Source organism: Phocoena phocoena, chromosome 21 (genome assembly GCF_963924675.1).
Source record: "Phocoena phocoena chromosome 21, mPhoPho1.1, whole genome shotgun sequence".
NCBI lineage: Eukaryota > Metazoa > Chordata > Mammalia > Artiodactyla > Phocoenidae > Phocoena > Phocoena phocoena.
The window spans coordinates 27,125,607-27,141,522 of NC_089239.1; the positions used below are offsets into that span (position 1 = coordinate 27,125,607).

Below are 15,916 nucleotides of genomic sequence, written 5' to 3' on the forward strand. Positions count from 1 at the left end.
TCTGATCTGCACTCTCATATGTGTCCGTGCTCACAGGCAATGTCATTATGAGAATGATTATATGAGGAAAAAGAATTCTGATCATGTGGCTCCAGAATTCTAAGAATCTAAGGAGTGTACTTGCTTTCTAATTTTGAAAAAATGGGTTTTTGCCTAGAGAACGTCTAGGTAGCTACCTTTATGTGCTTATTCCTAACATAAATTGCTCAAGCTTTCCCCAAAGCACTGAGATGTACTGTGATCAACTCCTCTGATAATGTCCAAAGAATACATAGACATACACATCAGTTTTCAGTGTCTGCTTTGTTACTGCTGTTGTGTAGTCTTTTAATAAAAAAGGAATGATGCCCCTTCGCTCAGCACCCGCAGACAATAGCAGAGGTAGGTGGAGGGCTACCATATGAGGGCTGGAGCCACTTCTAAGCCCAAGAAGCAACTTAAGAACAGTGGACCAACCAGCCATAGGAAACAACTAGTATCCTTATTGGTTAATAGACAAGTGTAGTCAGGCAGAGGCAATACTACTCGCTCACAGATTTCCCTGATACTGACTATTCATCCCTTACAGAGATGGGCACTTAAAACCTGCCACTGGTGCCTGCAATCCCCAGGACATCCTGAAATTAATGCCATGTCCTGGTCACCACTGCTAGTAACTGCAAAGGCCAGAGGAAAGTCGTGAAGAACAATGTCTCTGGATGCAGTTTTTCTGAAAGTTAAACTTGAGAAAATTACCAACATATATTCTTGGAGAGATCTCAGTAGAGATTTGCTAAGTGAGTTATTTAATTTTGTTTTAAGTCTGTCATTCTGTAAAAGTAACCTGAATAAATTCATCCATCTCTTGGGAAGACTCGGCTATTGAAAGAGTCCCCCTAACATTCAGTTGTTCTCTTTTTGCGCCAAGAAAGTTGAGAAAATAAAAAGCCATTAACAGAAATTAGAATTTTTAAAAGCATATTTAGGATAAGCCAGTTAGACTATCTCACTTTCTAAATTTCTCCTGAAAATTAAGATCTGAATAGAATTCCACAGGCCCCCTAAAAAGGGGAACCTATAAAATATTGAGCTTGAGGTAGTAAATATCAGCTACCCACAAATAAGTTTCTTAACTCAAATTTTATCTGAAATATGTATCATGATAGTCAATGATTCTATATACTGTCTAGTATATAACCATCTCAGCTCATCTGCCATTTCTCCAATTAGATTTTAAACTCCATGCTGAGACTCACGTCTGACATGTAAGTACTCAAAAATATTTGTTGCCGTATTCTCTAAAATTGCCTGTTTATCCAAAGACACCAACTGTGATTCTCTTGTTTTTTCTTTTTCTGTAATTTTGTATACTAAGGAAATATATCAGTGGCTTTGCTTTTCTCTACTGAAGATGATTAAATGCCCAACTGATCTTTGTTACATTATGTTTCCCAAAGGGCATCTCACTTTGATTCAGTTGACTGTTTAGTTTTTCCTTTATAGATGTGAGCTATTGAGAGGAGGTTCTAATAACACTTATGTCAAGGTAATACATAGTTTGCTATTGCTCCCTTAACAACAAATAGCATTAAAAAATGGGTGTATGACTTCAGATCTTTAATAGTGACCTAAGGGATTTTATATGGCACTACTTTTCTACATTTATGTTCTACATTTTGCATTTATTTGAAAATTTCTCTCATTTGTTTTAATGATATCCCTTCTTAAATTAGATGTTATGGTAATAATAAAGCTATTTCACGTGTGGTTTGTATTTCTTGGCTCTCCAGTGCATTCACATGCACTATTTCATTTTGCTCCTTACCACAGGCAGGAAAAGGTTATTATACATATTTCATAGCCATAAAAACAGAGGTACAGAGAGGGTCACAGATAGTTAAGAGCAAAGCTAGAGCCAGAAATTCCACCTCTGGCATCCTGGCCTCACTGCTGTCCACTGTATCAGTGACTACAAGTACCGCTCCAGACCAATGCCAGGCTGTGTGCACACAACTGACATGGAAGATTGCAAACAATACAGATATCTGTCCCCACCCTGCAGGAATCCGTATTTTTATAAATAAATGCAATTTAAAGCTAGTAATTGGGCAAAAAAAGAATAACCATTTGGTAAGAGTGTGGGGAAACAGGGACCTTTACATACTGTGGTGGAAGAGAAAATTGATATAAACTTTTGGGGGCATTATTAGAAAAGCCTAATGATGTAAATGAAGATGCTCCTAACTCCTGAAATTCCTCTCCTGGAAATTTTCCTGAAGGCATATGAAACAAGTATGACAATTTGTACAAAGTAGTTTACTGCGTAGCTGCTTAGAAATGCAAGACTACAGGGGGATAGAGAAAAGACAAAGGCTATCAATGAGAATCAGTTAAAAAACATGGCACATCCACATGTAATGATAAGGAATACAGACACTGGAGGAGGATCACGGAGTCTGAACTCCTGCTAGAACAAACGCTAGGTTTGTGAATGCGGGTAAATCTATCTAAGCCTCAGTTTCATCATTCATATGATGAAGACAGTATTAACCCCTAACTCACAGGATTTAGGTGAAGACCAAACAAGATAGTATGTATTAGGCATCTAGCACAGTGCATGGTATATAAGAGGTACTCAATAAATGCTATGAGATTACTACTGCTACTATTATAATTATTATCCTAAGTCATGGGCCAGTAACATGATTTTAATTATTATTAGTAGTAGCTATAAAACATGAGATAAAGATATATACTAATAGGGAACTACATCCAAGATACAATAAAGGAAAAGAGAATGTCCCCAATGCCATCAGAGTGCGGGTCCACCAATTTTAAAGGCACAGACAGATGTTCACTGCAGAACTTTTTACAACGTGAACTACCTCATAAGTAACTGCTAAGTAAGAGAATGAGTGGGTGTAATGGCCACACCTCTTCCTGTTGTTGTTTTTCCCTAGCAGAATAATACTTTGAAGTTGTCCAGGGCAAGCTTTCTCACAAATAAACAGAAAATCTCAGCCACATATAAGCAGACTAAGAGAAAAATCCTGCAGAATGACTTCCATTAGTGAAAGTAGTTTCGGGAGCCCATACAGGAAGCTGGCTGTGCAAGGTGCAAACGCAGAGGAAGAGGCTGCAAAGACATTGCCTTCTGCACTGAAAACACTGAGGAATGAAGATACCCCTGGGTCATGGTTTTAATATTGCTAGAACAAGTCTCCTAAAAACTGTCCTATCAATATTAAAACCATGACCCGGGGGTATATTCACTCCTCAGCCTCAACTAAGAAGTCCACACGCCACAACTAAAGATCCTGCACGCCGCAACGAAGATCTGCGACTAAGATCCGGAGAAGCCAAAATAAATAAGTAAATAAATATTTTAAAGAAGAAAAAAAAAAACTGTCCAGACTATCCTCATGGCCCTGCATCTGGAAGAGGCTGACAGTGTCCAGGGCGAAGTGGTGCAGACTCTCTCATGAGTCCAGTTGCCAATGGACCAGCGTAGGGATCTGTGTGCTGATGTACACAGTGGGGCTGCTACTGTATTTGCCAGGACTCTGGGTACGGAAGTCCACAGATATAAAGGGCGCTACCACACTGCTCTCCCCACGCTCTCTGCTACTTTTAGTATGCAGCTCTACAGAGCACAAGGCTTTCAGAAGATATATGGCCTTATTCTAGAAGATACTTGTACTTCCCCGAACACTGACAACATAATAAGTAGAAAGAGAGGGGCGGACAAGGAGCAGTTGAGTTGAGAAACTCATCGCCTCTACTTTCTGCTTTTCCATATAGTCTAATCTTTTGCCATATTTTTCAATGATTTGAAATAAAAAACACTGCCACAGATAGAATGCAATCCTGAATTAGTCCTCATCTGAAATCAGATTTAGAAACTACTAATTTAGCCATACGTGGCATTTATTAAACTTCTGGGTGGGAATGGAAAGTCTGCACCAGGATCTCAAGGACACATCCGTGTTTGCACAGATAACTTCCTGTTCTGGGAAAGAAGAAACAAGGGAAGATACACTTACACATACAAGACGGTTCTGGTATCACCCACTTTCCCAGCATCGCCCACGGTTAGAGTGTCGTAGCCTCTTTCCAGCTCAAACTCCTCAAAGGCAAGCTTGATGACCTAAATCAAACACAAGAGAGAATTACTTAGCATAACAGGAATTTCACATAATGCAAATATCCAGTTGTAGTATTAATTTTGCTCCATAATTTCACTGTTATTTCAAATGATTTAAAGTTGCTTTTAAAAATAATAATTGTATATATTTGAGAGCCCTCGATCATAGAATTCTATGGAATTCAAAATTGCTATTACTCCAAAGATATTTATCATCAGCTCTAAAAATGAAATTAACCCATATTGTACTGATACTTTAAATCAAATATTTATTGTCACATAGTGTTCGGAATGACCAATAGGTAAATCAGTATAAGCAAAATAAATGGGGACTGCAGTTAATGAGATATATTTTGAGGATACCTAGAACACCAAGGAATAGATATTTTTAGTGTGATGTCTGCAGATTTCATGTATGTACCAATATTAACATACGAAAAAGACCTTCTGAGGCTAGAAGTTGTCCTCTACATTTAACTTTGCAAAGTCTTGTCTTTTTTTTTGTCTTTTTTTTAAATAAAGAACACTTTGTCTAGGTGTTCAACACCATTTAGATAAGACCAGTTTGTGTCTGACACATGGATATGTTAGAATACTATGAACTTCTTTCTTCTCATAAAAGAAATGCTTCCTTTGTTGACCAATATTGTGATAAAGGGGGAAGAGAGTCTGAGGTGTCACAAAGTTAGGCTGGAACCCTAGGTGACAAGGAGAAATATATATATATAGATAACAGATAGATATCTGTAACATGAAGAAGAGAGAGAGGTAGAGGCTATCACAGACAGATGAAAGAGACAGATGGATAGATGGACAGACAGATATGATGGATAGATGAGATAGGTAGATAAATGACAGAGGGGGAGAGAGAGAGAACAGGAAGTACAGAAACCGTAATATTGGAAATACATTTTAATGGGATCTACTTCAGAGTAAATCTGAAACTCTGGAATCCTGTAAAAAACATTAAACGCCTGTTCATTAAACCTGAAAGACTTAAGTGGTACCAGGGGGAAGGCAGGCTTCTGATTAATATCCAACTTGATGTGTACAATACCGAGCAGGCTCTAACCAGGTGCTTTCCCAAGCAGTGCTAATATGGGATGCATTAATTCTGCTATTGGAAATTCTTACTAAAATTAGTGGTATAGCTGTTATGATTTACTTAAAAAAATCTACTCTTTCAAATTTCAGCGTTTGTCTGAATACATTATTTTAGCAATCTAATTTGAAACAGTTGTAGAGGTTCATGACTGTTGCAGACCAGTATCAACATTGCATATGAAGCCCAACACCCGAGGATGGTTTTATTTCAATTTCTGTGTTCCCATGGGCCGATTTATAAATGTCCATGGTGGTACAAGAAAGAATAAAAGGACTAAAGAATCATGCAACCTGGAGGTTCCCATCACCTTTTTTGACACATTTACTCTGTCTTGACTTGGGTAACAGCCTGCAGTGAAGCAATGATAATCCATTCAGGCCTGAGGGTCACGGTTGGCAGATTTGTAATGAGTCACAGATAGGGGGTCTCACTTCATAAATGTGTTTTCATTATGGGTGTAAAAATAACCATTCTGTAATTCTTTCAAGCCAAAGCAAAGGGTGTTGGAGAGGTGTTTGTCAGGGTTCAGACTCAACAATCAGCCTCTGCTGATAGTCAAAGGACGATCTTTATGCTATTAATGCCTCATAAAAAGAGAAAAGGTGGACGCAATCTTGTGTAAAGAACCTCTCGTTTGTCAGAAAATATGGCATTCTATAAATATACCTGGTAGTAAAACAGAAATACACATCTGGAATGAAAGTTGCTATCATTTCTCAGTGACAAGTGATGTTGATCGGAGAATTCATTTTTTAATAAAAACTGTATATAAGGAGTATAGCATGATGATTTGATGTACATATACATAGTGAAATGATTACTACAGTCAAGCTAATTAACCCGTCTCCTCACACAGTCACCCTTTGTGTATATAGTGAAAGCACCTTAAATCCATTCTCTTAGCAAATTTCTAGTCATCAATACAGTATTATTAACCATAGTCGCCATGCTGCCCATTAGATCTTCAGATTTATCCATTCTTCATAATTGTAACTTTGTGCCCTTTGACCAATATCTCTCCATTTCCCCACCTTCTCATCCCTGGTCACCACTGTTCGACTCTCTGCTTCTGTGTATTTGACTTTTTTAGATTCCACACATAAGTGAGATCATGCAGTTTTTTCCTTTCTGTGTCTGTCTTGTCTCACTTAATATAATGTCTTCCCAGTGCATCCATGTTGTTGCAAATGGTAGGATCTCCTTTGTTATTAAGGCTGAATGATATTCCATTACATGTATATACATCACATCTTCAACCATTCATCCATTGATGGACACTCAGGTTGCATCCACGTCATGGGTATTGAGAATAGTTCTGCCTTATGTTTTTAAAGTGTGAATGGTTCAGTGGCATTTAGTCTCAATGGTCCCTTTAGCTCCACATGTGCGCGCATGCACGCACGCACGCACGCACACGCACACACACACACACACACACACGTGCTCTTCCGTGTCTTGACTGGTCCCTGCAGCTGGCCTTGTACATGCTGCTCCACATCCTTCAAGTCTCTTCATGAAGTCTGTTCTTGGTGGTGTCTCCCCTGCCCATTCTGTCCAAGACGTCAGTCTCTTTGTCAACATCCAGGCTACTCCTTTCATGATGTTGCACTTTTTGAAATTTCTTGCTGGTTTGCCCGTACCCTCTGCCTCACCTCCTTCATGGTACATGCCCTGAGGGCAGGTGCTACGCCCTCCATCTGCTGAGGACAACTGACTCATTTTTCAGCATGTACTGAATACCTACTCTGCCCAGGTCCAAAGAGAAGATGCACCAAGTTCTAGCCTTCAAAAAACTTAGAGTTACAAGGGGTATCATGATAAACACAAAGTAATTATAGAATTTTTTACTTTTCCAGACAAATATTCCTTAATGACAACAAATCAAATAGGAAGGAAAATGAAAGAAGGACAAAGTTCTGGAATTCTAAAATCTTAAGACTCACAGGGGGTAGTTTGATAAACACAAAACAATTATAGAATTTAACATACAGATTCAGGCTTCTTAATGACAACTGATGAAATCCTTTACTTTTTCAAATTCCAAACAGAATCTCAGAACTGTGAGAAAAAGATGCTGTTCAGTCTAGACTCTGGTGTAATTTTTAAAATACATTCTTGGTATTTTGTAATATGTTCTTTTCTCCTATTTAAACTAAAAAGACTCAAAAAGTTTGAACCATTTCTCCTTTCCCTACCCCCTGCTTCTGGCAACCACCAATCTATTCTCTGTATCTACAGCTTGTTTGTTGTTTTTTAGATTCCACATGTAAGAGAGATGAGATGGTATTTGTCTGCCTCTGTCTTTGACTTATTTCACTTAGTATAATGCCCTCCAATCCCATCCGTGTTGTGGCGGGATTCATCCCTTTTCATGGCTGAATAATATTCTTTTATACATAAAGTACATATGGTGGCAGGGAAGTAATGGAATTAAATTACATTTGCTTATATTTTCTTACTAGAGGATGACGAGGGTCAACAGTTTAGTGTGACCAAATGTGGAATACAGAATCTAAGCAGGCTTAAAATTACTTGATATTCTGACACCTCTGTTTTCACAGGAGGAAAATGAAAGCCAGGGAAGATGATGGCCTTATTCTGCAGTTATTAGTGAGAGGTTTAGATCTCAAACTGGGAAATCCTGAGTCTCGATGTAGTTTTTAGATTGTTTCCCACACGTTCAAATATAAATGAAGAAGATAAGAGTAGAGGTTATAAAACTTAATTCTATTTTCAAACTTCTTTCTTTCTTATAAACTACTCATTTAAAAGTATTTCTTCGAAAGTTTTAGCTACTGTAGTCCTGTTTTCTTTCTCTGATCCCAATCTAATATGCCTTAGTACTATAGCAATGTGGCAGTCATTTCCTACATGCCAAGTTGGCCTCTGGTAATTAAGCATCTCTAGGAAGACTCTGCTGTGTGATGACAGGTGGTCCAGTGAAAGACACCACAGGCCAGTGAGAGGAAGGTGCAGGACAGGCCGTTCTCAGGGTGCGGCGGGTGCCCAGGGAAGGAACCTCAGATGCGGAAGATAAGGGACATCTTCCAGAGGAGGTGGCATCTAGGAGCTAAAATATCCAAACAGTGGGCTGAACCCAGCCGCTGGGGGTCCTGAAACCTGCCCCAGGAGTACCTCGAAGAGTGATGCCAATCGTTAGATTCCTGGAAAAACAACAGCCCAATCCTATGTCTCATCTAATTTCACTCCCTAATTTGTGCAAAATTGGTTTGTTCACTTTACAAACATTTTCAGTGGATATTCAACTATTTTTCTTCAGCATCTAACCAACTTCTGTTGACTATTATCCTTACATAATAGAAAGTAGCCAAAAAATTGACTGTGCTTAAAGTAAGTGTAATACAAATCAGTTGAATTCCTTCTCAGTTTTTTGTTTATTTTTTTAATGGTGCAAAGATGCTAATTTTTCGGACAGAAAGGTTAAGGGGAAAAAGCACACAATAATCTTAAATGAGAGAAAAATAAATTGGGCAATTTTGCGGGGTGTAAGTATGAAAAAGAAAACCGAATTTAGCTATTTAATTGTGATTACATAAAAACTGCAAGAGTCTTGGCAATTAAGAATGTTATATTGGGACTTCCCTGGTGGCACAGTGGTTAAGAATCTGCCTGTCAATGCAGGGGACATGGGTTCGATCCCTGGTCCGGGAAGATCCCACATGCCACGGAGCAACTAAGCCCGTGCGCCACAACTACTGAGCATGTGCTTTAGAGCCCACAAGCCACAACTACTGAGGCCGCATCCCACAACTACTGAAGCCTGGGCGCCTAGAGCCCTTGCTCCACAACAAGAGAAGCCACTGCAATAAGAAGCCTGCGCACCGCAACGAAGAGTAGCCCCAGCTTCCCACAACTAAAGAAAGCCCGCACGCAGCAGCGGAGACTCAATGCAGCCAAAAATTAATTAATTATTTTAAAAAAGAATGTTATATTGTCAGAAGAGCTTTTTTTTAATTTCTGTTTTGAGACACTCAATTTTCTAAATAGAGAAAAGAGAAATATATGATGACAGAGTGGTAGAATTGATATAATACTGAATTTTTAAGTATTACTTTAAAACAAATATGAAAACATTGCTCTGAGAAACAAAATGGAAGTACACTACATAGTCACAAATCATTAGGGGAAAAAAAGCCAGTCACTATAGGCCCATTCAAATAAGGAGCCCATCTCACCTGACTCAAGCCAGAGGAATCCAGATTTATCAATTCATACACACACACACACACACACACACACACACACACACACACACACACTCACACAGACACCCCATATGGATCACTGGGCTTCCTCATCAAAAGTTTTATTTCTAATATGCTTTTTGTTTCAGTGTTATCTTTAAACTACATTTGGGGTTCTTTTGGATGACATGCTTCTACCCAAAATTGTGATGGTAGGAAGAGATACAGAATAAGAGGAAGATTTTACAATTTTCCAAGATGTAGAACTGACAGCACAAAATAAATAAGTAAAAAGCCCCTACATCTTGGAAAAAGCTAACTCATAAATGCCTTAATGAATGATGGTAGCGTTGAAATCAACAGGGTAGGGAATAAGGACTTGAAACACAAGGGGACAGAAACTGATAAAAAGAAGCCTTAATGACCTGATCCATTCAATTTCACATTATTTTTCAGAATAAAGACTTTTCAAACTGTGAATTTCCTCCAAAAGGACATAACAACTCTATACCTCACATCTAAAAGGAAAATTCACACTTTCTATGAACCAACAATTATGAAATGATTTCTGATAAATTTTAAGTGTTTTAGCCTGAGGTTCTAAGGACCACCCATGAAATAACTGAAAAAGTATAATTAATTATAAAGAGATGTTCTCTCCAAATGCATGCACCACATAGCCTGGGTAATGCACATCGGTGCTTCCCATACATACATACAATGTTTCATATCTGTAAATTACATATACAAATGGCCAATGATATGTAATATGAAATTACCAAGATTTGGCTCCAACCTAGAGAGAACAGTACTTCGAAAGGAACAATTTAGGAAAAATATATTATTATTTCTAAGGTAGCCTTGACTTATATTTAGCCCCCCATATAAACTCTAAATGTCTTTTAAAACTAGAGTTCAATGCACCATTAACAAAAAGGGGACATATATTATTTCAAATGTAGCTGCAATGTTATTAACCTTGTGCTACCAAGAGTCAAATTAAACAGGTAATCAGTGGAAGAAAATAGAAAACACTCAGACAGGCAGAACAACATGTAATTTATCCAACGGCAGCCGTTTGGTCATGTTACCACAACACAAAAAGCGAGGAGCTTGGTGTCCGGATTGTGGACTCTCCCACATCGTTCTCTAGAACTTTGCTGATGTCCATCCTGAAGGCTTCTGCCAAGTCCCTTCTCTCAACAGTAACTGGAACATAAATTACCGTAAGTCTCTCTGTGCTGCCCTTACATGGACCCTTTGTCTCTGAGATCAAGACTCCTAAGAATGCAGGTGCATGCCATGTGCAAGGCACGGAAAGGACCCAGATCTGCTTCTCCAGCTCCCTCCTCCAGGCCCACACTGCTGCTGGAAAGCAGCACAGAGCGAGCGAGTCCAAGCCCACCGAAGTGAGAGGGGATCCTGGCCCTGCTGCCCACCCCGCGGGGGCCTGAAGGACTTGCATCCCCCTCCTACAGCCTCCTCATCTGTAAAACCAGAGTGACATCATTTCCCAACGGGGGTTGAGGATTAATGGGAGGATGCAGGTCAAGTGTGTGCATCTTGCAAGGGTCCAGCAGGCACTGGGTTAGCGGTGGTGTGTTCAGCACCACCGTTATCGCTACCTTTCATAGCAAACTCTTCACTGCTACCAGGCCAGGCCACATTCTGTCACCAACTTGAGGGATTCTATTATTTCAAACCTCACAAATCTTTAAAACCAAGGAAAATCCTGTCTCTCTGCTTTCTGGCACATCAATTTCTAACTCCAATTTTATCCAGAAAGGAATCCTTTATCTTTTATTTTTTAAAAAAATGTTTTTATCCTTTAATTTCCAGATAAACTTTTCCATCTACACACCTCCTTCTTTATATCAGTAGAATTGTGCTTCTCGTGAGAAGCTTGTCTTGGCAAAATACTTAGATATGATACTATGGATTCTCAAGGATTAAAGTAAGATCCACAAAAATCTGAGGAAAGAAGCAAGTGGGGTGTTGGATGAAGATAACAGAGACTAACATTATAAAGAAAATCCCTCAAGCAAAAATCATCAAAATGCCAATAAAACTGTCAGGGACACAGAACATTTACAGTACAACAAAGACTAACTAGCTCACTGGGAAAGTAAGCAAACTCAAAGGCGGTGATGGAGGAACATTAAAAATGGTTTACCGTGTAAAATAAGAGAATAAACCAGTGAGATCTCCAAAAGAATTTCATTAATCCCTGAAATGAAGCAACCAAAGAATCAATCACAAACATTGTTTGGAAAATTACTGAAATACATTCTCAGATGGATGAAAGAAAGTAGCATATTTGTTAAAAATGGGGGACTGGGAATTTGAGAGTCACAATACAATAACCACTAAAGAATAAATCAGAGCACTATTAGATGGGGTAAAATGCAGAATTAACATTTACAGAACACTGAAATCTATCAACCTAGGATATGTGGAGCAACTTAGCTGGAAATCTGAAGGCCTAAAAGATGAAAGGATTGCAACAGAAAATTATAGATTTATAGATAAAAGCAGAAGATATTGAAGTTTGTGAAAATTAATTGGAATGAAGGGTGCAGAATTAATAATTAGAAAAATAATGTAAGGCATATTTTTTTTTACAGCTGATTACAGTTTTTAGAACAGACCTTAAAATGGTTGATTATGGCCCCACTTAAACAAAATAAAGCAACCATAGAAAAATAGGAATAGATCATCACATAGAACAGTTTAACTCTAAGAAATCCAAAAGAGTTCCATACACAAACACAGAAGAATTTAAAGAAATGCAAATCAGAGTTAGTTTTGTTTTTCTATGATACAAAAAAACCTTAGAGATGATGAATCAAGATTATGAGCCTCAGATATAAAGAAAAAATATGTCCTTTTAGCATGTTTATTCAGTGAAGAGGTTACTTTATGTGGGAGGGGAAGAGAAAATATTTTGCAGATTTTTAAATGTCTCTGGTATTTTACTAACACACTCTTTATCTCCAACTTGGCTGAAAGATACTTCAAACAACAGGATTCATTTTAAAGAGTTACCTAAATGGCATTTTGTTTAAATATGAAAAGAATGATCTAAAGGAAGTTATACAGACTAGAAAGGGCTGAGTTGATAAAAATAAAAATATGTACATTTACTTCTACATATTAAGTAATATAGTTAAACAAAGAATCAGGCAACATATTCACTTCTGGGATTGAGCCCTGGATCTCAGAGGTGGCCTCCTAAGGTGGCTCGTTAGTGATACAGCCATTATAATTTATTTTTAAAATCTACTCTTTCAAACTTCAGTGTTTGTCTGAATACATTATTTTAGCAATCTATGTAGAGGTTGATCACTGCTGCAAACCAGTATCGACACTGTAACTGAAGCCCAGCACCGGAGGATGGTTTTATTTCAATTTTTGTCTTTCTCATGGGAAGATTTATAAATGTCCATGGTCCCACAAGAAGGAATAAACAGACTAAAGAATCACATGACCTGGAGGTCCCCATCACCTTTTTTGACACATTTACTGTCTTGACTTGTGTAACAGCCTGCAGTGAAGCAACGATAATGCATTCAGGCCTGAGGGTCACGGTTGGATGATGTGTAATGATACAAAAGGTGGAAATGAGGCAGCCACGGAACCCCATGGTAAGCCTGCAGGGAGATGCTGCCATCTGGACGTCAGTGGACCTGGTTCTAATGTGATAGCTTATCTGTCAAGGATGCCAGCAACAGCTGCTTTGGTGAGGCCATTCACGTGCCTCCACTACAGCTGCCACCCACCTCTGCCTCCTGAAGAAGGGAGCTTAGGGGAGCTCGGGGTCTAGAGGTGTACAGGAGATGCAGGGGTCTACCCCTGTGTAGAGAGGAGAAGGCGCAGGACAGGAAAATACTGACACTCTCAGTGTATGGGACGGGGGAATGAAAGACCTACAGACCTGCTCCAGATCACGCCCTACAAAGTGGCGGTTACACAGACATTTTACATGGTTCATTCGCTCATTTTTTATTCATCTTCAGTTCTGTCTATAAGTCTCTCCCATTTTAGCAGGAAATCTCTAGAAATATCAAATTTTCCATCAAGAAAGAAACAGATCAAGTAGAAACAGCTAATGATGAATACTAATTAATGCTTCAAACTATGATTTTTAGGAGTAATCTATTATTTGACCCCAAATTTTTGCCTTGGTGGACAAGACAGAATTGTTCTCTTCTAAGCCCTGGACTGTACTTAGTTTGCCTCTCAGCAGAAAGTTCTCTCTTGAGTCCTGGGCATGGCTGCCCCTCCGACTGGGTCCCAATTTGAGTACCTTTTTCTCAAGGGTCTTCTTTGACCCTGTGAATATCATCCTTACTCTATCCACTAGCAGTCCTGCTTATTACCTAGTTTTATTCCCCCCGAAGTCTCTTAATATTATCTGAGATTTTTCTATCAATCAATCACCATCTGCCTATGTAGCTATCTATGTATCCATCTATGTATCTATGCATCTATCTTTGTATCTATCTATGTATCTATGTATTTATGTATGTATGTATCTATCTATATCTATCTATCTATCTGCCACGTGTCTGCCCATTTTCTGTCTTTCTCACTAGAATGTAAAATCTAAGAAAACAGGAGTCATTTCTGTTTTCTTCTTTTCACTACTGGGTCCAGTACCGTATGTGCTACGTATTAAGTGCTGCATAAATATTTGCTGAATCAATAAACCTATCTTTCCCTTGTGTACCATTTAACTTAAAGAACCTGGGACTATCATATATATACAGTGTTTAACTTTAGTCTCTTATGCTAGTCAAAGATTGATGGCCTCACATTAGCATAAACCAAAATAGCACTGAAGTTGTACAAAGCAAAACCAAGTTGATGCCCTCCTGAATAAGGGATAAAAATTTTACTCACAAATATCTTGTAACACTCCTGCATGCTAGAGGATTTTAGAAGTTGGGTAAGAGTGAGTTATTTTATGGGTATACTTACCCTCACCTACTCCAGACCTAAGAACTGCTAACTAGTAAACTACTTATTCATGAATTAGTTTTTATTCATTAAACTCATAGGATTTCATCAGTGGTTCAATTTCTTAGTTTTACTGAAAAAAAAAAACGAAAGAATTGTTCTTGTTATGTCACTTTTTAAATTAGTAGAATAAAGGCTCCTTTTAATCTTGATACACAAGGATTCCTTCTGACATTTTTTGCTAGAGCAAAACTTGGACAACAGTTTGTTCTAGCTACCAAAAGGCAGGGGAAAATCTACTCAAACATCCTGGATCTGTACACATTTATTTCGGAAAATATTCTGCACAATGCTTACCCATTGTTTGGCCTATAGCTACCCATACCAAAGGACACTAATTGAGAACCATAAAGTTCATTTCTGTGGTCATACATGAATGGTAATTTTATTGGGATTCTGACAAAATATGTATTCTAGGTATAGCAAATGATGTAGTAAGAGGCACACTGGTGGTCACTGGAGGTCTTGAACCTCATCTGGCTTTGAATGTTGGCTTTGCAATCTACTAGCTGTATGATTTGCATAAGTAAATTCAATTCTATATGTTTCCCTTTCCTCATGTGTGTGACAGGCAGAATAATATCACTTATAGGATTATTGTAGGGAATAAAGGAATGACTATGCATAGAACACCTAAAACAGCACATGACACACACTACACATTCAGTGAGTGCCAGTTATTTCTTCTAATTCAAACACATGCCTTGGGTTGGGCTCTGTCAACAGTCTGCTAATTGTTCACTCTCCTTTCACTCAATTTACCCATCATATGCATCCTTAACAATCCATTATAATTTTTTCTTTAAACAAATTTGAACACACTGTTCTTTTCTTGAAAATCTGCACTATCTCTCTACTATATCCATAAAGTTTAAATTATCTTGTAGCATGTTTCTCAAAACACAGTCCATAGACCACCTACATCAATAACTTCTGTGTGATTATTAATTCGTAATTATTATTAAAATTGCAGATTCTTAGACATTGCCAAGAACCCACTACACCAGAATTTCTCGGGGATGGAGGGCAGGAAAGGTGCATTTTAATGTGCTCCCTCTGTGATTCTTTTGCATAATGAAGTTTGGGGAAACTGCCTTAAACTGACATGTACATCCTCTCCCACATGGCACTGAGTCAGCTCTGCACTGACCACACAGGGTGTGTGTCCACACCCTCAGGTCCCAGGAGGCTCTAATTGCCACCATGGTTATAGAGACCCCATTACACGGCTTCTGTTCCAAAACAATTGTTCCATGTGAAGAAAAATTAATCAAAGATGTCAGGGATGGAAGGTTTGTAGTTGAGCCTGTCTGTATGACTTAAAACTGTAAAATGGAGCATTTAAAATGACTTTCAAAGCCTACACAATTGGGCCTTTTCTGGATAAGTACTCAGCAGGTGTCAGATATTTAAAGGTGAAAGAAAAAAAGTGGATGTTGCTTGATCACATGAAGAAGGAAGAAT

General features: G+C 38.4%; 1 protein-coding gene across 1 annotated transcript in view; it reads right to left on the reverse strand.

Annotated features, from left to right (window-relative positions):
• CSMD1 (CUB and Sushi multiple domains 1) overlaps positions 1–15,916 on the reverse strand; it is a 1,433,388-nt gene that overhangs the window by 410,513 nt on the left and 1,006,959 nt on the right. Inside the window, exon 11 of the mRNA XM_065899861.1 lies at positions 4,023–4,126. Coding sequence (XP_065755933.1) covers positions 4,023–4,126 — 104 coding nt within the window. The remainder of the gene's footprint in view (positions 1–4,022; positions 4,127–15,916) is intronic.